The sequence below is a fragment of the Rhinatrema bivittatum genome, chromosome 1, assembly GCF_901001135.1.
Source record: "Rhinatrema bivittatum chromosome 1, aRhiBiv1.1, whole genome shotgun sequence".
NCBI lineage: Eukaryota > Metazoa > Chordata > Amphibia > Gymnophiona > Rhinatrematidae > Rhinatrema > Rhinatrema bivittatum.
Genome location: NC_042615.1, coordinates 780,367,604 through 780,392,026, shown reverse-complemented (window position 1 = coordinate 780,392,026; position 24,423 = coordinate 780,367,604). Strand labels below are relative to the sequence as shown.

Sequence of the window (24,423 nt, the reverse complement as noted above, 5' to 3'; positions counted from 1 at the left end):
ATCCCTCCCACTCCCTCCCTCCCTCTCACTCTCTCCTCCCTCCCTCGCTACTGGCCGCTACTGCCCGCTGCCGCTACCGCCGCCGCCGCCCGCTGCCACCGCTACCGCTGCCCGCTGCCACCGCCGCCACTGCCGCCGCCCGCTACCGCCCGCTGCCACCGCCGCCGCCATGTTTTTTTTTTCCTTACCCTGCCTAAGACAGACGTGCTCGCCCGCACATGCGCAGTAGAGCTGCTCTCTACTGCGCATTTGTGGCACGGTCAGGCTTCATTTATCTAGTTAGATTATATCTTTTCTGAACCACCTTTAATAGTGTCGAAGAAGGGTCCCAATATATGAGATCAGATAGTGAAAGCAATTAGTCCAGAAACTGAGCATGCTAGCTCCAATGCCAGTGGACGTTTTCTCTGTAATCATTGCGGTATGTCCAGTTCAACAATGGTCGGTTAAACATGAACACATCCTTTGACTGATTTTGTAATTAAACACAAAGATCTTACTGGCTGTAATTCTAGCAATGTAGTGTAAGTTATCCAGTACCCCTGTCCCCAATTATGTACTGGGAGAAACAAAACGAGCAGGCAGGGTGCGATTGCAAGAACATCGAAAGCTGCTTAAAAACATGTAAGCAGCAGGCTCCTATGGTCAAGCACTGCATTAACTATAATCATTCTCTGGTGGATTTGCAATAGTCTGAATGAATCCGTTTATACATCACAATGTGGTGGGGATATGTTGAAACTATTAAATTATAAAGAACGTGAATATTCCTTTTAGCTACCATATGTCCCAAAGGAATCAATGATATCTGTCAACTGGTTTAGTCTTATTTAAATAACATTTTAATAACAATTCTAAAAAGAGATTCAATGTTCATTTCTGATTGGAACATTGCTTTAATGCAATTTTATTTCACAGGTCTGACTGGAGATGGTTTTCCTGTTTGCCTTGTGATTAGTGAATTTACAAGCAATGCCTTCTCCCTTTCTCCTTAACAGGTTCATTCAGGATCATGTTTTAAATAAAAGCAAAGAGGCAGTTTTGAATCCATTTAACAGCTGAGATAAACATAAGTCTGGAAAAGCATGCAGACTTCGCTAGAGTTACCCTGATGAAGTTTTTGAAACCCAGCCAGTGTTGGGTCACATGAAAAGTTGGGACTGTGCTGTGCTGAACAATACATAACTGTGGCCATAAATGTCATACGTGGTCCTGAGCTGCTTGAATAGTTGAGACTTGCTATGTTGTATATAAGATGAATGCTGTTACACACGCCAATAATGATTTCACATTGTAAAAGAGATTGTGCTATGCTGCACACAAGATAAGCATTCTACATACGTCATAAGTGGTTTTAAATTGCAAATTAAAATATTTTTTAAAATTATAAAATACTTTTTTACGAGACTGGTGATTAAAAAGTGAAGCTGCTTACACCAATTAAAGTGATATACAAGACTCCATTGTATGATGGTCTCAAAGGTACAGAAGGCGGTAGTGATATATATTTTTTGGAGTTTATAAAGTAAAGACACATTCAACAATGTTGCGGGACAACCTGATTTTAATGAGATCAACCTGAAGCAACTTCTAATTTGCAGGCCGATACAGTAAAATCACGGGAGAGCGGGCGAGCGCCCGCTCTCCCAGCGCACGCACAGGCCACTCTCTCCTGTGCGCGCGATTCGGTATTTTAATTTATAAAAATTAGGGCCGGCGGTAAAAAGAGGCACAAGGGACACTAGCGTGTCCCTAGCGCCTCCTTTTTGACAGGAGCGGCGGCTGTCCGCAGGTTTGACAGCCGACGCTCAATTTTGCTGGTGTCTGTTCTTGAGCCTGCTGACAGCCACGGGTTTGGAAACTGGACGCCGGCAAAATTGAGCGTCCAGTTTTTGACCTGCGAGCAGATTTTAAAATTTTTTTTTCCTTTTTTTTAACTTTTGGGACCTCTGACTTAATATCGCTATGCCGGCGCCGGCAGAAATTAGCGCCTACCTTTGGGTAGGCACTAATTTCTGAAAGCAAAATGTGCGGCTTTGGCTGCACATTTTACTTACTGTATGCTCGGGAATACCTAATAGGGCCATCAACATGCATTTGCATGTTGCGGGCGCTATTAGGTTCGGGGGGGTTGGACGCGTGTTTTGGACGCGCTGTTACCCCTTTACTGAATAAGGGGTAAAGCTAGCGCGTCCAAAACGTGTGTCCAAATGCCGGCTAACAGTGCGTTCCATCGGAGCGCACTGTACTGTATCGGCCCGAATGGAAGCGGAAACTAACCTTACAATAAGCTGAAAAAGACTTCAGCACTAAATTTTCAAGAGGCACTATCCAGCCTCTTCTTCATTCTCTCTTGCCAAATTACCTCTGGTCTCTCTCTCCTTCACTTCTTGTCCTGATATGCCTCTTCTCTCATATCATTACAGTTCACATCTTTCTACCTGAACTCCCACTACCTCTCCTTCTTGTCTTGCTTTCCTCCTCCATTTTTTTTAAAATCTCTTTTCCTCCCAGTACCAGGCTGCCACTCCTCCATCTCCAGGTATCAATGCAACCCAACTCTCTCAAGTCCCCTTGAGGTCTCTACCGGTGGGTCATTTCCAGTTTTGATAGGATTAGGTCAATGATTTCCAAACCCCCACAGCTGCTCGGGTTTTCAAAATAGCCACAATGAATATGCATCAAATAAATCCACATATACTGATCCCTAATGTATGCAAATTTATATCATGCATCTTTACTGATTTCCTGAAAAGCCAACTGGTTGTGGGGTCCAAAGGACAGGTTTGGGAAATCACTTATTAGCAGAAACAGAGATGAGACCTTAGATTGTTTTCCTACTTACAGATGGGTGGGCTGGCAGTGTCAACAGGGAGGAACAAGTGCTCTCTGATGCTCAATGTTGTTTTGAAAATGTGGAGAAGGTGCAGGGGGGAGCTAGTGATGGAGGATGCTACTAGCACAAAAAACAGTCAATGAAAATCAGCAAAGAACTTCTAGCAAGCACCATAAGAAAGCAACTGCCTGAGAGAAAAATCAAGCAAATCCTTGTTTTCTCACTTAATTACATTTCCTTTAGGTACATTTCTTTGTTTGCTGTTTTGTTGCTTTGGTGCACATAAAGAGGACAGAGTCACTTTCAGCAATTCTTATTTGAAGTTCCCTTGTGGGGGGGTCTTTTCATACTTCATCAAGCTCTCCTTTTGGTCATGATATCTCAGGAAATCAATTATCATATAAGTAAATCATTTTTATTTCTGGAAAGCTAAGATTCATAGCTTTCCAGTGACATGCAGCATGTGATTATTTGATAAATGAGCTTTGTAGAGACTGTGCTGTAAATTATTCTGGCAGATTAAATATCCCAGAGAACTGAAACAGCCAGCCCAGAGTGCTGTGGCCTGATTTTATTACGCAGCTCCTGGAGATGGCTGTTTGCTTCCTGCGAAGGAAACTTGTAAACTTCATTTTTCATGCCATGCTTTAACTATGTAAAAGATTTATTTACCATTAGAAACAGCCATGTTTAAGATCAGATTTACATCTCACACTCCCTTCTCTCCCCCATAGCTAACATGTTTTTTTATTTTTTTTAATATATAGAGAAAACAGATCTTCCCCCACGCTCTCTCGCCAGTACAGAGACAGCCATGCTTCTGGTAAAAAGCATGGCTGTGCTGGTGGGTCCCATGGGACCCCAGGCATTCAGACTTCAGACTGAAGCCGGCAGATGCAGGTAAGAAAAGCTGCTCTCCTCCTGCAGGGGAGAAGATCATGTCAGGGTATATGGGGGGGGGGGGGTCTGAGAAAATAATGCCAACATGTTGTCAAAGTGCAAATGCCCCTGCAAAAAAAAAAAAAAAAATTGCCACAGACTCCCTTTTAATACTGCCTGCTGCTTACAGCTTTTCCATTTACCAGAGTAGCTGCATTTTCAGTCACCTCCTTTAATTCAGATCGGTTCACTGCTGTATTTAGACTTTGAATCAGGAGGGATTGATCAATCTACTTCCTTGCCTCTGCCCCAATTATGCAAAACCTTGCTGCGTTCTGTTGCCAAAATTGTGCCATAAGTGAGTAGAACAGGGTCCTTGTACAGGCTGCAAAGTTTTAGGTGAACCTTACACCCCTCCCCCTTCAAGGTGCTTTGCCGGTATAAAGCAGGCGGATTCACCATAAAAATATTATTCTCTTGTACGTAAATAAAAATGCAGATTCTTACCATGTACGGAAGATGAAAAAAATGTGGAGGTTCCTCTGTTCTGTACAATATATTTTCTGATTACTTTAGGCAAAATACTAAGGCACCCCTTTCCCATTATAAGCACTAAGACCACCACATACAGCTTCTGACAAAATAAACTCTTTACTGTATTAACCAGCAACAAAAGAACAATAATTAATAAAGAAACAAAACAGCAGCAAAATAAATGAGCAAACTAAATCAGTATATAGGGTAAGCACACGACATAGTAAAACTCAATTTATAAGGTGAAGGAAAAAAATGGAGCTTTTTCACTGGCCACATTAAGTAACAATGTTAGGAAATATTTCTTCATGGAAGGGATAGTGGATGCATGGAATACCCTCCCGGAAGAGGAGGTGAAGAAAAGAACGGTAATGGAATTCAAACGATTGTGGGACAAACCCACGGGATTCCTGCTGGCTTGAAAATGGAAATGAAGAATTGAGGCAACTTTTCTGGTACAAATATAGTTAACAATACATATAGGCTTGGGTGGATCTGCACGGAGCAGCAGTTACTACTACTACCCTTAATAGAAGACAACATCGCTGACCACTTTGATGGTGGCAGGGTAAAGGGAACTGAATTGAGAGATATAGGGCCTCGGCTTTTATGATCTGGGGTATCGATACACGAAAAAACGCAGGATTGCGTCTATGGCCAACTCCTAAAGCAAAGCATGTTCAAGCAGCATTGTCTGGCTTATCAAGATGGCTGCTCACCCCAAAAAAATGTGCTAGAATAATTCTGTTGATTTGTTATGAGTTTGACAGTTGCTTGGTTTTGAATAAACATTGCTACCCTTAACATAAGGCTTGGGGATAAGAAGCATGGAGCGGCAGTTACTACTATAAGAAGCTTGCTGGGTAGACTGGATGGACCATTTGGTCTTTTTCAGCCCTCATAACTATAATACTATGTTACAATCAGGCCGATACAGAAAAACCCGCGGGAGAGCACCTGCTCTCCCAGCACGTGCCCAGGCCACTCTCCTGGGCGCGCGATTCAGAAAAACAAAAAATGCAAATGAGGGCCCGCAGTAAAAGGAGGCGCTAGGGACACTAGCGCGTCCCTAGCACCTCCTTTTTGACAGAAGCGGCAGCTGTCAGAGGGTTTGACAGCCAACGCTCAATTTTACCGGCGTAGGTTCTCGAACCCACTGACAGCCACGGGTTCGGAAAACGGACGCCGGCAAAATTGAGCATCCGTCTTCCAACCCGTGGGCAGATTTTTTATTTTAATTTTTTTAATTTTAATTTTTTTTTTATTTTTGGGGCCTCCGACTTATTATTGCTATTACCCCTTACTGTATAAGGGGTAAAAATAGCGCGTTGAAAACGCATGGCCAAATGAGGGCTAACAGTGTGCTCAGCCTGAGCACAGTTTACTGCATCGGCCCGAATGTAATTGCTTTTAGCCTGTAGGGGCCCACTGGGTTCCCTGCTAAGTAGAACATTCCTAGTAGCAGTTAGGTCAGGACAGAGTAGAGTAAAGGAATGTACTACCTATGCCAAGCACCCCTCCTTCGGGCTGACGTACCGGGGTGCGCCTGCTTGCATAAAAGCACGTGACCCTTAGTGTCCATGTGGATTTTTAGTTTGGCTTTAGAGGGAGGATGAGTATTTCCTTGCAGTTCTCTCTTATTTTTTTCAGAATAAAAGCCCAAAGCAACAGAGCAGTTTTCAACTCGTATCCAGTAGCTGATAAATTGGTTCCAAGAGACTTTTTGAATAGTTTTACTTCTTAAGTGATTTTTTTTTTTTTGCTGGGGAAGTTTGATCCGGCTTTCCTCCCTACCAAGAGAGGAGTGAGCAGCAGACGCTCATAAGAAATTTTGGTTTCTCGCAGTCCAAGGGATTCCCTTGCCCATCCTGCAAAAGGTGAGAAAGGTTATCCATCCAGAACTCTACGAAGGGAGAGAGAAGAAATGCCATTCATATGGTGTTTATCCACAACAGATTCCTATTTGGCATACAGAGGGGGTCAAGAGGAGAGAAGCTGGAGAAGTCAATATCAAATATTTGGACTCCAGGTGTTTGATTTGGAGAACAAAATTGGGAAGAGGTCCCCCATGCTTTTTATAGTTAACCCTGCAAGGTTTGACATTCTAGTCAAGAGTAAGTAATTGTTCAAACAATCACAGAACTACAGATTCCGGGATTTACTATTTTGCATTTCTATATGGCCATTATCTGAAAAAGGCTTGTAGCAAATGCCATATTTCATGTATGAACCATTTCATCAGTAAAGCTGTGCTGGAATACCAGCTTTGTGAGCAGTTTGTTTACTGGCACTCTCTAAAGAGACAGACAGTAATGCCTTGGACCTTGAAGGTTTACCCTGCCCACTCCCATTCCATGTAAAGCATTCCAGCCTAGGCAACCGAGTGAAAGAAAACATGTCACCAGAGACTTAGTCCTGGTGAGGAGAACCAGAATACACTCCAAACAATTGAGTTAAATGAATAAGGCTTTAATGGTGCTTAAAAGTCAAGAAAATAAAGAGCCTTCAGTTCAGAATGAGACCATATTCCAGCTAACTAAATATAAGTAAAGGCTCTGGCTATGGCAAAGAAATATGTTATGCTTGTCACAATACTTGATGTTCTGATCTCCTCAGGATAGGTGCTAAAGGAACAGACTCAGTACTGGATCGAAGTTTCTAGCTCAAAGTATTCACATGCAAGCAGCGCGGGGTTAGTCACAGGCTGAACTCTATAGTTCTCTCTCTTTCTCTGCTGCAGTTTGCGGCCTCAGCTTGTGCATCTCTACTCATATCACCTCTGCTCCAAACCCAGCTAGGGCAGCATAATGCTGTTAAACTAGTGAACTCAGAATTTTAGTCCACTGGAAACTGGGTGCTTTGTTGAACCCAAAGTCTCTACAGCAAAAAGGAGAGGGAAGATTGCCTGTACCCAACTGTGACACCTATTGGCCAGACTTGGGATGTAGACATCCTGGGCCCCAACTAAGGGGCAATGGCAAGGCAGGGTTGCTAAGGGTGAGGAATGGAATAAAATATGGGGAAAACCCTAGGAAGCTGCAAATGAAAGCTCATGGTACCACAGCACAGCTGTTGGGTTCCTTTGCTTAGTATTACCCCTACTGTTGTGGGGAAATGTTTGGGGAAAGGGGAGACTTTTCCCGAAAGGATGGGCACCACCTTAACCAGAGTGGAACCAAGCTCCCGGCACTTTCAAAAAGGAGATAGAGCAGCTTTTAAACTAGAACAAGGGGGAAAGCCAACAGTCACTCAACAGTGCATGGTTCAGAGAAATGTATCCTTGAAGGATATTAATGAAACAGGAGAGTTAGGGCATCCCAACAGAGAGGTTCCAATAAAAGCAAACATAGTCCATATGCCTATATGTAAAAAATCACTGAAGCTAATGATTTCTGAATTACCCCAAACAACTGAAAAGCAGGTTATTAATACAAACAAAAAACACACTTTGAAATGTCTGTAGTAAGATGAGAGAGTTAGAGTGCATAGCAGCAAATGATGAGATTGAAATAATTGGCATCACAGAGAATTGGTGGAAGGAGGATAACCAATGGGACAGTGCTATACCAGGGTACAAATTATATCGCAATGATAGGGAGGATCAACTTTGTGGGGGTGTAGCGCTTTATGTCTAGGAGGGTATAGAGTCCAACAGGATAAAAATCATACAAGAGACTAAATGCTCAGTAGAATCTATATGGGTAGAAATCCCATGTGTGTTGGGTAAGAGCAGGGGTGGGCAATTCCGGTCCTCGAGGACTGCAAACCAGTCGGGTTTTCAGGATATCCTTAATGAATATGCATGAGAGAGACCTGCATACACACTGCCTCAGTTGTATGCAAATCTATTTCATGCATATTCATTAGGGGTATCCTGAAAACCCGACTGGTTTGCAGCCCTCGAGGACCGGACTTGTCCACCCCTGGGTAAGAATATAGTGATAGGAGTATACAACCGTCCACCTGGACAAAATGGTCAGACAGATGATGAAAAGCTAAGAGAAATCAGGGAAGCTAACCAATTTGGCAGTGCAATAATAATGGGAGATTTCAATTACCCCAATATTGATTGGGTAAATGTAACATCACGACTTGCTAGAGACAAAGTTCCTGGATGTAATAAATGAATGCTTCATGGAGCAATTGGTTCAGGAACCAACAAGAGAGGGAGCTACTTTAGATTTAATTCTTAGTGGAATGCATGATTTGGTGAGAGAGGTAACGGTGATGGGGCCACTTGGCAACAGTGATCATAACGATCAAATTTAAACTAATAACTGGAAGGGGGACAATAAGTAAATCTGCAGCTCTAACACTAAACTTTCAAAAGGGAAATTTTGATAAAATGAGGAAGATAGAAAAAAAACTGAGAGTCCTTTCATGGATTACAAACTGGTTAAAAGACAGGAAACAGTAGGATTAAATGGTCAATTTTCTCAGTGGAAAAGAGTAAACAGTGGAGTGCCTCAGGGATCTGTACTTGGACTGGTGCTTTTCAATATATATATATATATAAATGATTTCGAAAGGAATACGACGAATGAGGTTATTAAATTTGTGGATGATTCAAAATTATTCAGAGTAGTTCAATCACAAGCGGACTGTGATACATTACACGAGGACCTTGCAAGACTGGAAGATTGGGCATCCAAATGGCAGATGAAATTTAATGTGGACAAGTGCAAAGTGTTGCATACAAGGAAAAATAACACTTACTGTAATTACATGATGTTAGGTTCCATATTAAGTGCTACCACCCAGGAAAAAGATCTAGGCATCATAGTGGATAATACTTTAAAATCGTCTGCTCAGTACTGCAGCAGTCAAAAAAGCAAACAGAATGTTAGGAATTATTAGGAAGGGAATGGTTAATAAAATGGAAAATGTAATAATGCCTCTATATCGCTCCATGGTGAGACCGCACCTTGAATACTGTGTACAATTCTGGTCGCTGCATCTCAAAAAAGATATAGTTGCGATGGAGAAGGTACAGAGAAGGGCAACCAAAATGATAAAGGGGATGGAACAGCTCCTCTGTGAGGAAAGGCTGAAGAGGTTAGGGCTGTTCAGCTTTGAGAAGAGACGGCTGAGGGGGGGATATGACCGAGGTCTTTAAGATCATGAGAGGTCTAGAACGAGTAGATGTGACTCGGTTATTTACACTTTCAAATAATAAAAGGACTAGGGGGCATTCCATGAAGTTAGCAAGTAGCACATTTAAGACTAATCGGAGAAAGTTCTTTTTCACTCAAGGCACAATTAATCTCTGGAATTTGTTGCCAGGGGATGTGGTTAGTGCAGTTAGTGTAGCTGGGTTTTAAAAAGGTTTGGAGAAGTTCTTGGAGGAGAAGTCCATTACCTGCTACTAATCAAGTTGACTTAGAAATAGCTACTGCTATTACTTTCATCAGTAGCATGGGATAGACTTAGTTTTTGGGTACTTGCCAGGTACTTATAGCCTGGATTGGCCACTGTTGGAAACAGGATGCTGGGCTTGATGGACCCTTGGTCTGATCCAGTATGGCATGTTCTTATGTTCTGTTCTTATGTCCTCTAGTGGTCTTGACTGCACCCAGCACATGCCCATCATATTCCTGCTGAAGCTGAAGGCGAGGATGCCCTCAGCCAGCATGGCTACACCCAGTGCATGCTACCTAGGGGTCCTGCTGTCTCCAACTTTTGATACCCTCTACCTACATGACCACACCCAATGCATACCCCTCAGGATCCACCTGAGCTCTCAAGCTGGGATGTCTGCTATCAGTCATAGCTGCACCAGTGCATACCTATCGCACTTGAAGCAAGAATGCCCTTTACTTACATGGCTACACCTAGCACACAACCTCCAGAGAGCAGCCAAGCTCTTGGTATGTTGGCAATCACCTGCTTGCTGCCACCTCCCTTGCCTTGCCATGGTGTCATCTCCTACGTACTGTGTTGCCTTTCCAAGAGACAGTCCGCTGAAAGTCCCCTTCCCAGTCAGAATAGGGATCCCACCCCCAGTTATAAGATGATGTGTCTCACTATGCCTATCTTTTCTTTTTTGATTTGACTCTGGTTCCCTGCATCAGGCCAGGGGTATTTGAAAACTTACCATGGTGACACCCCTCCCCATGAAATATGCTGTGGCCTGTCCTAAAAGCAGTCTTTGTGAAGCCTCTTGCAAAGCTGTGCAATGTTTTTCAGGTATATCTTGTGCCAAAGGTAGAGTCCCCTTAATTCCATAGAAGTCTGGCCAAGATGAACTGCTAGTCTCACTTCATATGAGCTGCGTTATATGCAGGGATGAATTGGAGGTCATTAATGGAGCTCTTGTTGTGGATCCTCCTCGTCTCATGTCCAAATATTTTTTCAGACCCTGACAAAATTTGTTTTGGTGAATATTTCTTGTGTGCCTGCAATAAAGTTGTTATTTGTCATCCCCTCCCACCAGCACCCAAAAAGATTTTGGATGAATCAAGCCCTTAGAAAAATCAAACTTTGATGGGGTCAGGCCGGGGTTACGATGGCATGAGATGATCTAAGAGGCACATCTGGTGAGCAGGTGATAAATAGGAAATGCACGTGGCATCCATTAAGAGGGCAATTTTCAGCAGCCTGCAAAAATCCGCACTGAAAATTCACGAGTGTCCCAGGTATGCACGTACCCGTGCGCGCAGGAAGTTATAATCAAATGCACTAGGGTAAATGCTTTCCTTGCCCTCCAACTCTGCCTCCAGGAACACCTCCCACATTTACTTCTCCCTGCACAGCTCCCGGATAATATTCAAAAGCTGATTTACAAGTACAAATTGGGGTTTATGCACATAAATCCTTTTAAAATTGCCCACAAAATATGTGGATCATGTTGCAGGTCTACTATAACCTCCATGAGCTCCCATGGCAAACACTAGGGAGCTCCCTCCTCATTTGATCCCAGCAGCTTGGCAATGAGGATCTCAACAAATCAGCATTCAATGTAGTCATCAGGCCGATACACTGTAAAGCATTAACTCTGTATGAACAGTTAAAATTGTCAGTTATCTCTCTCTCAGGCCGATGCAATATAGTGCGCTCAGCTTTACACGTGACTGGATGCGCGTATTGGACGTGCGTCCATAACCTCCGACGCAATATGGGGATTAGAACATCCAAAACACGCGTCCACACTACTGTGAAGCTAACAGCGCTCATCACATGTAAAGCTCATGTAGATGAGGCTATTAGCTAATCCCAGTGCTTCAAAAATGTTCCCACGCTTGCCATGCGCCGATTGCAATGTGGCAAATTTTACGCCAGCCCAGGGCTGCCATAAAGGTCTGCCATGCTCAAGAGCTGATTGGAAAAACAATAAATCCTGCTTTCTACGATTCCTCCTCTTAGTATCACCGGGATACTAAGAAAGAGAAACCGCAAAAAGAAAATCCAGGTGTAAAAAAAAAAAAAAAAGTCTTGAATAAAAATATTCTGGGCACCCAATATACACACACAAGATACACGGTCCAGACAGAGTATCTTATGCGCATATATTGTGCCGGTAGCGGGAGAAAATGGACGCTCATATTAAGCATCCGTTTTCCTAACCCGCACTGACAGCCGCCTCTCCTGGGCGCCTGATTTTCCCTAGCGCCTCCTTGTTAGCACGACCCCTCATTTAAATATTGGATCGCGTGCCCAGGAGAGGTGGCTGTCGGGGCGGGTCATGTGCTCAGCACTGAGTGCCCGTTTTCTACGTGCCCCTTACTGCATCTGCTGTCTGCGTGTGCCAGAAACTGCTTCCTCCGCCTCCCATAGGTTTCTGCACCTTTTCCTGGGCTCCTCAGAATGCCCGGTCCTAGAGAGAATCCGCTGTACACCACAAGGGCAACAGTCAAGGCAGTTTGTGCGAGCTAAGCAAGGATTTCAGACTGGCACATTGACCCGGCTGAAAAGAGTCCCACCTCTGCTGGGCTGAAAGTCCTCCCCGGCTTCCACAGCACTTGCTGTGGGGAGGGGAGTACAACAGCGCACTTACATGCTTTTGCCCCCTCGAAACCGCCCAGACAAATATCCGATGTGCAGGACATGGCTGCTTTTTTATTTCTTTTTTTAAAAGGAAATGATGCGGTTGATTTCCCTTTGAAAATGGACTGCGGCGTTTGCAAGTTAAAAGCAACTTCTGTACACTGCAGAGAATGCAGGCTATTCAAATCTGCCCCCTCTCAGTAAAGAAAGCTTTCCTTCTGTAATTTTCAAGATCTGAATGTACTGAAATCTGGGGTAAGAGAGAAAGGTTAAAAGAAATAGCAGGAGAATTAATAATAAAAAAAAAACAATAGTCCGTGGAGTGAGGGAATATAGGAAATGGATCACAAATTGCAGCCAGCGCATGGAAGAAACTAATCAAAGACTGAGAGGAGAAAGAGCTGTCATTATCACAAGCCAATGATGGCCTGGTTGCGACAGTGTAATACACCATTCTGATCAATAGGTGTCCTCCAATAACAGCAGCACACTTTAACGATATATTATATAACCTTGCAATTACCAGGTCTCCCCTTTCATTTTGTATGAAAGTGCATTAATGTATGTGTCAGGCTTCAGGCCGCTGGTTCAGGGTTCAGCTATCGGACTTTATTCTAATGTGCACCTCACAGAAGCAGAACACCATGTCCTGGACTACCAAGAGCTCATGAAACAAACACATGTTCAGAATAAACTCACACTTCAGTCCGGCCTGCATTGCAATGGCCCAGTTTGTCTTGCATAGGCACTTTGCCAGGGTTATTGATCTCCATAGTGTACTCCTTACCCTTCAATTTGTTTTGTTCCTAGCAACCCCATTTTAAATCCCCGGCGACCAATCTGGAACCTCAGCGGTACAGCCTTAGGTCTGGGCTGGAGGCAAGGCCTTTTGGTTCACTTAGCTTCCCTTAAGCATAGCCTCTTGGTGGCTCAGAGGCAAAGCTTCAGTTCAGTGTCCCAGTAATCCACCAGTTCCAGACTGGCCATGCCTTTCTTGTCAAGACTCTGTTTTGCATACAAATTCTAAACAGATTTTTCTAACTTATTTTACAAATCTACTAATGCTAATAAAACTAAGTGGCCCATACTCAGCTGCTGTGTGGCTTAGTTAGTCGGATAAACTTAGACAACTTGAATTACACTAAAAATATTTCCCCACTTGATATAGAAGATGGGTCTTAGCAATAAAGAATTCCAACAACAAGTTTAAACTACCAATAAACCAAGTTACTTCTATATGAACTTGTGTTGAAGCAGTCGATTCTTCACTCTGCAACAAATTAAGACAGGGTGAGATTCGAACTCCATAGCTATTAAAGCTCTTTACTATTTAAATTTATTATTGAAAAAAGAGCAGAATTCAAAGTTCTCACCATTCTCCACAAAGTAATATACAAAGCCGACTACTCCGCCTTTGATGACATCATTCATGACATCATCCTTAATGCCTCAAAGACGGAGCTCCTCCTCATCTCTTCAAACGATGAAAATACTCACCTATCATCCCCACACAATGCACTCATCACCCACAAACATGTGAGAGATCTAGGGGTACTGCTGGATAATAGACTAAACCTAAAGAAAATGATCAACACTACATCCAAAGACTGCTTTCATAGACTCCAGGTTTTGAAACGACTCAAACCACTTCTTTTCTTCCAAGACTTTAGGACAGTCCTCCAAGCGCTACTATTTGCTAAGATAGATTACTGCAGTGCCCTTCTCCTCGGCCTCCCCAAATCGACCACCAAACCACTGCAGATGATACAAAATGCGGCAGCGAGATTACTAACCAACACCAGCCGCGGTGATCACATTTCACCCATCCTCAGAAAACTACATTGGTTACCAGTAAATTTTAGATTCCTCTACAAAGCAATCACCATTATACACAAATCTATCCATCATCAACTCCATCTTGACATTGAAATCCCCTTCAAATTACACTCTTCCAACAGACCAATTAGAGATATTCACAAAGGCACATTGAATTTCCCCCCCACCAAAGCTTCACGCCTTTCCTCTACAAAAGACAGAGCTTTTTCAATAGCAGGACCAGCTATATGGAACAACATTCCTTCAGGTCTCCGATTAGAACCTTGTCTAACCACTTTCAGAAAAAAACTCAAGACATGGCTATTTCATCAAGCATTCGATGACCCCCCAGACAATCACTAATCATATTTTAGTTCTCATGGACATAGAGGATAGAGGTCCACTATCCTTTTTGAACGAAGAACAATCACAGATTAAAGCATATTATGCTCTAACTTAAATTCCATTTGTATTATGTTATAATTCCTCCTGCCTTTCTTCCTTCCAGCTTTAAGCTTCCCAAGTTTTTACTCCTTGTTAAATGTAACTTTGCCTTATTCTTCTCTTGTTAATTACTATTTTATTTATTGCTTCAGTTATACCCTTGTTCTATGTAAACCGATCCGATATGGTTATTACTATGAAGGTCGGTATAAAAAAAATGTTAAATAAATAAATAAATAAATCATTCACATTCATTGCTCTCAACGAACTACAAGAACTGCCAGCAAAATTAATCTAGTGATTCCCTCACTTCCTCAGGCTAAATTATCCTCCACCAGAAACAGAGCCTTCTCCATCATCGGCCCTAAGCTCTGGAACTCGTTACCTCATTTCCTCACCAATCAAGAAAACTTAAAATCCTTCAAAAAAGACCTAAAACCCTGGCTACTCAGCCAATCTTTTAAAGATAGCTCTCTATGACTTGAAAATACTTTTATATTCTGCTATTTTCCAATCTCCCTGTTTCAATGATACAGATACCCTTTAATACTTCATGAGTTATATGTACATCAGGATTCTATCCTGTGTTATCTTGTTATACATTCTCCTTGTTATGTCTTTATTTATCGTTAATTTTAAATTGTAAACTTCATACATCGTTCAATGTAACATGTTGTTTCTGTATGTAAACCGGAGTGAAGGCAACTCTGCTATACCTCGGTATATAAAAAATGCTAAATAAATTTATTCCTCCCCAAAATGGTCTTGGATTATGCATTGTGAAGGAATGTACAGGAGAATGCTCCAAAACACTTTAAACAAATATCTGGCCTGGCCCACATTAAGCATAAGACAGGAGGGAATCCTGGTCTGGGCAGAGGTCCTTGGGAAGGTGTATAACTAGCCAGGCCCAAGAGGAAAAAGGAGGTCCGGGGGAGAGAAGGAAGCCTAGAGAAAGAGAACACAGCTGAACTAAGTTGTAAGACTACATTTGTGTTGTTGGACTGCGAAGCATAGCAGAGTTGCTTTGTTTGTTTTCTTGTCATTAATAAAGAAGTTTATGCAAGGTTTCTGCCAGAGTCCAGCCTGAATTTGTCCTCTGGCTACCCTAAGACCGCTTATGGTGCCACAGCACACAATACTAACCTCACAATGAACAGATATGTCAATTACCTTAGTTCTTCTATATATTAATAAATGCAAATTTACTATTACTTGACCTGAATTACATTTTAAACTGAAAATGTGCCCTAATTATAGCACTATAAATCACACAATGTTACTAAGAAATTGCAGTTTTTCATTTTGTTAAAAGGAAGAAAACTCTATTAATGCACAAAATACTTTAATTTTCTTAACCAGGCCAATAATAGATTATCCTTCAGTAGCTTACAACACAGCTTTTACTAAACCAAGCTATATTTAATAAGAGTGTACATTTATTTTATTCAAATTCAGTCCAGCTAAAAAAAAATATACTACTAATTTTAACCAACAGATATTCTCCAATCTCTCATGCATGCAATATTAACACATGCCTTAGTGAGGATAATGCACAATTCACTGCAGAGATAAAGCACTTAGTGATTTGTGGATTAAAAATGCTAACACACAATTTAACACATACACTTAATCACACCTCTAGAAGTTTAGCTAAGTTTTTGCATTAATGGCCACGTTAACATGGATACAAGTATGAACATAAATCATGCTATATTTAAATGAGCTGATTAGCACATTTTTGTATTTTATTTGCTCATTTAAATATTTCACACAGAAGTCTGTGTTAATGGGTACGAAAGAACATTAGCACTAACTCACTTTGATAAATAGATCACTTAATCTTAATACATTGCTGGTGAGAGTATCAAAATAGTACCGTCCTCTTCCAATTTAAATGTAATATTATCAGCTCAACCTTCTTATCCTTTGCTTATATGGGCTTAACTAGGTACAGGCTGATGGGAGGTTTAAGTCCTCCTAGTCTGGTTAGAATATAGTTTCAGCACTTCAACAACAAATTTTAAAAGATCTAAAACTTCATAACATCTTTTTCCATCTAAATCATTTGTCAAGCACATGAAAAGTTCTGAGAGGCATTAGAGGATCGCAGTGACTTCACCGTGAGCTGGATTTCCATTTGCCAGCAATTCCTACATCTTCAAATGTATACACAATTTCTGCTGAAGGACCCATTTACTACATTGTAAGTACTTTGACAGCAAACAGTCACGGTTGCCGCATTTGTCCTGAAGAAAACTGGAAACTTTATAGGTTGTGATACTTTTTATTGAACTAACCAAAAAAAAATGTTCTATTACATTAGTTTTCATGAGCCTTGGGTCCCTTCTTTACTTATGCGGTCTCCAAAGCTCATGACATACAGCATTATTTAGGCTGTTTTAATAAAAGTTGTTAATAGTTAAAAAACCTCTTTCCTCTACTCTCCTTAAGAGTTAATTATGTAACCACCTGTCTCAAGTTGACCTAGTTTTCTTACTGTTTGCCTTACATCAAATTATTGTAAAGCTTGTTGCTATGTTACGTTACATTGTGAACCGGGGTGATGTTTTTAACGTGCCCCGGTATATAAAAAATCTTTAAATAAAAAATAAATAAATAAAAGGTACCACACAGCCTACAAGGATTCATGCATCCTGACAGAGTGATATCTTGATAAAATTAAAAAGAGTCCTCCTCTTATTTACCACCTCTAACAGACTGCCATACAGAAGGATGCCCACTTTGTGATTTTCAGTTCATATTTGTGCAGTACAGAAGTAAAAGTAGTGCTTCATTTACGTCTGAACAGCAAGGCAGGTTTTGGGAACACATTTGATTTTATTATAATGTTTTGTTATTATGGAACAGCTTTTGATTATGTTTTGCACTATTATGTTATTGTACTTGCATTATTGATTGTGTTTTCTGAATTTATATTTTACTGTTTATGTACTGTAAACTGCTTCAGGTCTAATTTGAGGAAGGTGATAAATAAATGTAACACACACGTAATATTAAACTCCCCACATCTGTATTGTACAAGCTTAAAAAAGAAACACAGGAAGAAAACCAATTTCAGATAATCTAAAGCAGATATCAGAGGGCTTCCACTATGGATGTACAGTTTATACCATGTGAAGAGGCACCAAGGCACCTATAGATATGACATTTATACCATGGAAAAAGTACTTATATGGCCTTGTGAATGTACAAGATGTCACTTCTCAGACTTTTGACCAAGATCCAAGCATAAGGTCTGAGCCATGAGGCTGGACTCTGTCTTTTAGCTGAGAATGAGAATCTGTACAATACCGGAGGGGGGGGGGAGCATCACTTTGCACCCACCTCCACTGCGAACATGATGTTACAATCATGGTCAAGAGAGGAGATTTAATCTTCCGTCAAAAACAAGCAAAATAAACTCTCTTACCCATAGATGTCCAGGACCCCAATGAATGAATGCTGCTTGCTGGTAGTATGCAGTGCTTTGTTGATATGTTGCACAATCCAGTTGAACATCTGTGCATAGATGTGCTTGGCTAGGGCATTCCTGGCATTCAAGGCCTGCTGCACAGACATGGTCTTCACGTAGGTCTCAGAAGTGGTGACAAGCTTCCGATGGCATAGCCAGTGCTCCATCTGGTCATGCTCCACTCCTAGCAATTTGCAAAAATTATTCAGGTGTTCATCCTGTTTCTAGAGACACAGAGAAAGAGAAACATTCAGTAGGCCTGCACTGAGCCTGTGTTCAGGCTGCTGGAAAAGTTTACTTCATGAAATTATCAGAAATTTGCAAACGTAACATTTTAAAACAGCTGCGTTGATATACTTCATACTAGAGTTACAAAAACATTAAAAAAGGAAACTTGCTAGCAGCAAAAGACCATACAGCCCATCTAGTCTGCCAATCTACACCAACTAATCAATTTTACAATCCCTACCACTCTCTCAGAGATCCTTTGTGTTTATCCCATCCTTTCTTGAATTCAGATACTGTCCATGGCTCTATCACCTCCACAGGGAGGCTGTTCCATGCATCCTCTACCCTCCTCTGTAAAAAGAATTATTGACATAGATTACTCTATCCCCATCCCCCCCCCCCATCCCATGACCCCTCAAGCCTTCTTTCTATTGAAAGAGACCTGCCACCTCTGCATGGAAACCTTGGAGGTATTTAAATGTTGCTATCATATTTCCCCTTTCCTCTAGGACAGTGGTCCCCAACCCTATCCTGGGGGGCCCACCAACCAGTCGGGTTTTTGGGATATCCACAATGAATATGCATGAGAGAAAATGTACATGTTATGGAGGCAGCACATGCAAATTTTCTCTCATGCATATTCATTGAGGATATCCCAAAAACCCGACTGGCTGGTGGGCCCCCAGGACAGGGTTGGGGACCACTGCTCTAGGATATACATGTTTAGATTTTTAAGAACAAAGATCACTGACTAGTTTAGTAGCCACCCTCTAGACAGACTCCTCTTTGTTTATATCCTGCGGTTTACAGAACCGTATATAGTACTCCAAATAAGGTCTCACCAGGGACTTATACAGAGGGAATATCATCTCCTTAGTTTGCACCCTGGAAACTGGTCTTTACTGTGGTTAATGATTCATTTCTTACATGTTTTACCACTTCTGGCTTTGTATTAGTGTCTTACTTTACTAGGTTAGGCTGCTAACAACTAATTCTAAACTCCCATTATTTATAGACAGGAAGCAACGCACCACTGTCTGAGCCAGAAGCGAGAGCTCCCTCCTACCCACGCACCCTAAAAAGAATCCACCCTGGGATAGAGAGACAAGAATGGGAGTTAATTGCTATAGCCGGAGCAGCCCCGAAGAGAACAAATAAGTTTGTGTGCCCTTGGGAACTAAACTCCTCCTCAGTAAGGGTGACTTGTTAATGCATTTTGCCTGCTTTTGGCTAACATTCGGGCTGATAAAGTAAACCCCGCGGGAGAGCTGGCGCTCCGAGGCAAGCGCCCACTCTCCCAACCCGCGCCCAGGCCACTCTCTTGGGCGCGCGCTCAAGTATTTAAAGGAGGGCCCGCAGTAAAAAGAGGCACTAGGGACACTAGCGCGTCCCTAGTGCCTCCTTTTTGACAGGAGCGGCGGCTGTCAGCGGATTTGACAGCCGACGCTCAATTTTTCTGGTGTCGGTTCTCGAGCCCGCTGACGGCCATGGGTTCGGAAAACGGACGCCGGCAAAATTGAGCGACAGTCTTCCGACCCGCGGGCACATTTAAAAATTTTTTTGGGGGGGGGGGGGGGGGTGTCTCCGATTTAATATCGCTATGATATTAAGTCAGAGAGTACACAGAAAAGCAGTTTTTTTCTGCTTTTCTGTGCACTTCCCCGGTGCCAGCAGAAATTAACGCCTGTCTTTGGGTAGGCGCTAATTTCTGAAAGTAAAATGTGCGGCTTGGCTGCACATTTTACTTTCTGTATCGCGTGGGAATAATAATAGGACCATCAATATGCATTTGCATGTTGCGGGCGCTATTAGTTTCGAGAGGGTTGGCCGCAGGTTTTCGACGCGCTATTACCCCTTACTGTATAAGGGGTAAAGCTAGCGCGTCGAAAACGTGGGCGCACTGTACTGTATCGGCCTGATTGTATTCACTGATGAAATATTTTTTACCCTTACAGTTTTTCAGTTCTATTTGTTTAGCAATGGATTTGTGCAATCATCATCCATTTATAATTTTTTTTTTTTAATATATAACGTGTGCAGTGTTACACATACACATAATATAAATTCCCCAAACTGCCTATTTTCCAACTGCATTGTTGGTTTAACTTTGTGGTTCTATCAGCTCTTTAAGAACCACATACTGGATAGTTTATCAGCACTTTTGTTCCTCTCAATTTATTTCTACAGTTGAGTGTTTATTCCTGTTCCCCTTTTGCCCTATGTAATTCCCAGGTGTTCAGTACATTCAGTGCAATTCAATCGATGGTGCACGTTTACCAACATCACCTCTGATACCGTCTCCTATCCGCCAGGGGCTGCTGCGACTTGCCTCTGCAGTCTCTCTGCCCTTTCCTCCAGACAAAAAAAAACAAGCATGACGTAAAAGTGCTTTGACCTACAGGGCTCAGCCTTGCTTTCACCATGGTCTCAGCCATAGAAAGTCAACTTTTCAAACCAATTGAGGGTGCCAAACAACACAAATCACCCCTCCTTACACACAATTAGAGAGTTTGCGCAGTGTCGGCAGTGCTCAAGCACCCACAGAGCTGGATCCTACGAATTTGGCAGGGCTTGTATTAATCCTTTCACCAACCCAGGCAGGGGCTTCTCACCTCTAGCTCCCCTTACATATGAGACAGGGAAACCTTCCTTACTCCAGCCCTGCGTATCTTCATGAATTAAATTATCCAGTCACTTTACACTCACTTAGACTTTCGTTGCAAAGTGGCCCTGCTTCCAGCTTTCTGGAAATGCAACGCCTATTTTTAATATTTATTACTTGCTCTACCTAAAATCCTAGGTGAGTTTACAAACTACGTACATAAACGCAATGAACATAGAGATTTCTATAATGAACAACAGTGATTCATGCTGTGCGGTCCCTGCCTAGCATTATCACTTTTCAACAATATTATGAGAATCAGGGAAGAGCAGTACAAGAAAACCTGAGAGAGGTAAGAGGAATAACAGAGAGAATGGGGGAGAAGGGTAGCGAGGAAGAAGAGAAGGGAAGTAAAGCAGATAAAATTCTACTGGACAGAACAAGCAGTGTTTCCTGCTACTCACGATAGCACTAGGAATTGGCTAACACATCTTTCCTGCAAGTAGGAGAATCAGAAACTAGAGGGTGACCTCTGGCACTATCACATGTAGAGCAAAATGCTTCTCTTGAGCCCCAGTGATCTCACGGTCAGCAAAACCCAACTGCTTCCACATACAGAGATGCCTAAATGGCCTTTCTTAAACATGGAAAGCACTGAAATCCATTGGCAGAGCAGATAAGATTGTCAAATATTGGATTCTGGCTCTCAATGCCACAGTTTATTCTCTATAGAGAAAGGGCTAGGGTCAGAGTCCTTACCTTCGTTTCTAATCATTATTAGGCCACTTCAAAAGCCACCATTATTTAAGCAACAAACACAGCAAAGAGGCAATAGGACAAATCTTGAACACAAAAGGACTTTTTTTTTTTTTTTATTTGAAGATGAGATCATAAACCGGATATTGAAGGAGCAAAACCAACACACAAGTTTGTTCCAGATTAGCAAAGACAGCGCAATGAACTTCCAAGATTTAATAAGGACCAAGAAATGAGCTACGGAACGGGTGAGAGCAAAGAGAGTGTTTAAGCGTACAGAGACCAAGAAAAAGAGAAATGAGCAGCTGAAGATAGACTGGCCCTCTAGTATAAGGCGCATGGCAGGCGAAGACCAGAATTTTTTCGTGGTATTGTTACTGCAGACGTACTCAGTGAAGATTACAGAATAAGATGATAGAGTGACTGTGTGTGCATACTGCCTAAAGGATTAGCTGGATGTGGCGCACTTTACCAGCTGAAGCAAAAACTGGAAGAAGGGAGTTAAAAGGAAATGGAAGGTTATAGAACTTAGGATGGGAGACCACTAAGGTTTAAACAAGAATTTTTATTTAAAAATCATGGCCAGAGCCAAGAAGTGGGTCGCCCACTGAGCGCACCGGGGTTCAGCAGGGGATAAGTCAGAATTGGCATAATTGTACTTTTCCTTGTTGATTGGCACCACTGTATAATCTTTCAGATGTAATATCAGCTATGAAGTTAGATTACTGAATGATTATAGCAGGATGGATTACCGGAATAAAAACACATTTACTGTATTTACACTACATATAAACTGCGTACAACAACTTTTGCAGACCACAGTTTTCTGATGACTGTTTAAAATAAGGCAACAGATTCAGTACTGCGGAATTACATTTAAACTTAATTAAAGAATACTAAATCATAGAAACATAGAAACATAGAAATGACGGCAGAAGAAGACCAACCGGTCCATCCAGTCTGCCCAGCAAGCTTCACACATTTGTTCTCATACTTAACTGTTTCTCTTGGCTCTTAGTAACCTTATGTTCTAATTCCCTTTTCACCCCCACCATTAATGTAGAGAGCAGTGCTGGAGCTGCTTCCAAGTGAAATATTAAGTTTGATTAGTTGGGTAAGTGGCAGCATAGCTCTCTGCCATGAAGCAGAGGGCAATGCTGGAAATGTGTGAAGTATCAGTTTTTCTTTTCCCCTGTCATTGAAGCAAGGAGTCATGCCGGACATGCACCGAAAGTGAAGAATGCCTTGAAAGTCACATTAACTATCATCAAATATTGAAAAGCCTAATAATTGGTAATACCTATAAGCCCATGAACCCATCCCTGTTTTTTTTTCTTTTTTTTCTTTTCTTTTTTTAATTGGGAGATGGATGCCCTTCATCCTTCTACTCTGTGAAGGTGGACACCTACCACCGGCCACTGGCATCCCGCTCCGTTAATGCCTCTGTGGCTACTGCCGCTCCATGCAGTGTTTTACTACCTGCTCTTTATATGCGTCCTCTAGAACTGATGGATCCCATCCCTGGGTTTTTTTATTATTTATTTAATTGGGAGATGACAGCCCTCCATCCTTCCGCTCCGTGAAGGTGGACACCTACCACTGGCCACTGGCATCCCGCTCCGTGAATGCCTCTGTGGCTACTGCCGCTCTGTGCAGTATTTTACTACCTGCTCTTTATATGGACACCTACCACTGGCCACTGGCATCCCGCTCCACTTATGGAGTCCCGCTCCACTTATGGAGTCGATATTTTGGCTCCAGTCTCACTTTCTGAGAACATACTGCTGATTTTATCAAATAAATCGGCATCAGCATCCAAGTAATTGGGCATGGCCTTACCTCCAAGGAGAGTGAGGGTAATGGAGAACGTATTGCTATTTTTTTTTTTTTAGCATTATTATTATTATTATAACTAAATTGCCCTGCATGAGGACACAGCATTCACTGAGGGGACAGCACATTCAAACAGATTTGATTTTGCTTGGGCTGCGAGAGAACACGGATGTCTGGAAAACCAATGGTCCATGGTTTACACATGGGCTGTGCATTCTTCCCTTTAGTTTCACCCTGCTCTGCCGGACTGCTGCCCTGGTCTTTTCCCATCTGTTTCTCATATCAGGCAGCTATTCAGCGTAGGCTTGTATTCCCTCATCGTTTCTTCTTTGCCACACAAAGGTCAGGCACTTGGCAAACTTCCTAAGGTCAATACTGAGAGAGCTGGCGAGCAGGTAAGTGATCCAGGTAACCCGCAGGACATAATATGCGTAAGCCTGCTGCTGAATACACCTGGATAAAATATGCAAGGATGGCTTTAGAACAGCTATCTTTTCAATAAGACTTATGTGCATAAATTTAGACAGAGGATGAGCAATAATGCGTGCACTCACCAGCTAAAATTTAGTCCTGCTCCCGTAAGGAGGCATTGTGGAAGATTTTATCTGGATACATTTTATGCATGTGTGTTGCACGCACAAAATGTACGCTGTCAACAGGTGGAGATATTCAAATCTTCGTCATTGTGCGCATAACTCCAAAAGTTACAAAAGCTTTTGAATATCAGCCTCCCTGTGCCCAGGAAACGTAGGACGCAGTCTTAGTTCTACGCTTGCTCACAATGCTATTCTTTATTCAGCTGCCGTTTTACAATCTGCCCCGATTTCACAGAGGACATCCTCGGTTTAAAGCAGTTACACTCAAGTTATCTACCTGAATGGATTTCAGTGGCATTACCCTTCCTAGGTACCAAAATAAGTCTTGAAGTTTCATCTTTTTATGTAACACCACCCTCAAAACCCCTGCCCTGAAGATACACTCATACTCATCCCTGGACTTAGGGATTCAACCCAGATGAGGAGATCTGCAGACCTGGCC

General features: G+C 42.2%; 1 protein-coding gene across 3 annotated transcripts in view; it reads right to left on the bottom strand.

Annotated features, from left to right (window-relative positions):
* MYO5B (myosin VB) overlaps nucleotides 1-24,423 on the bottom strand; it is an 896,473-nt gene that overhangs the window by 378,724 nt on the left and 493,326 nt on the right. The window contains exon 10 of one of the 3 annotated variants that reach the window (XM_029580146.1): nucleotides 17,925-18,190. The exons of the other annotated variants lie outside the window; for them this stretch is intronic. Coding sequence (XP_029436006.1) covers nucleotides 17,925-18,190 — 266 coding nt within the window. The remainder of the gene's footprint in view (nucleotides 1-17,924; nucleotides 18,191-24,423) is intronic. 3 annotated transcript variants of the gene reach the window in all.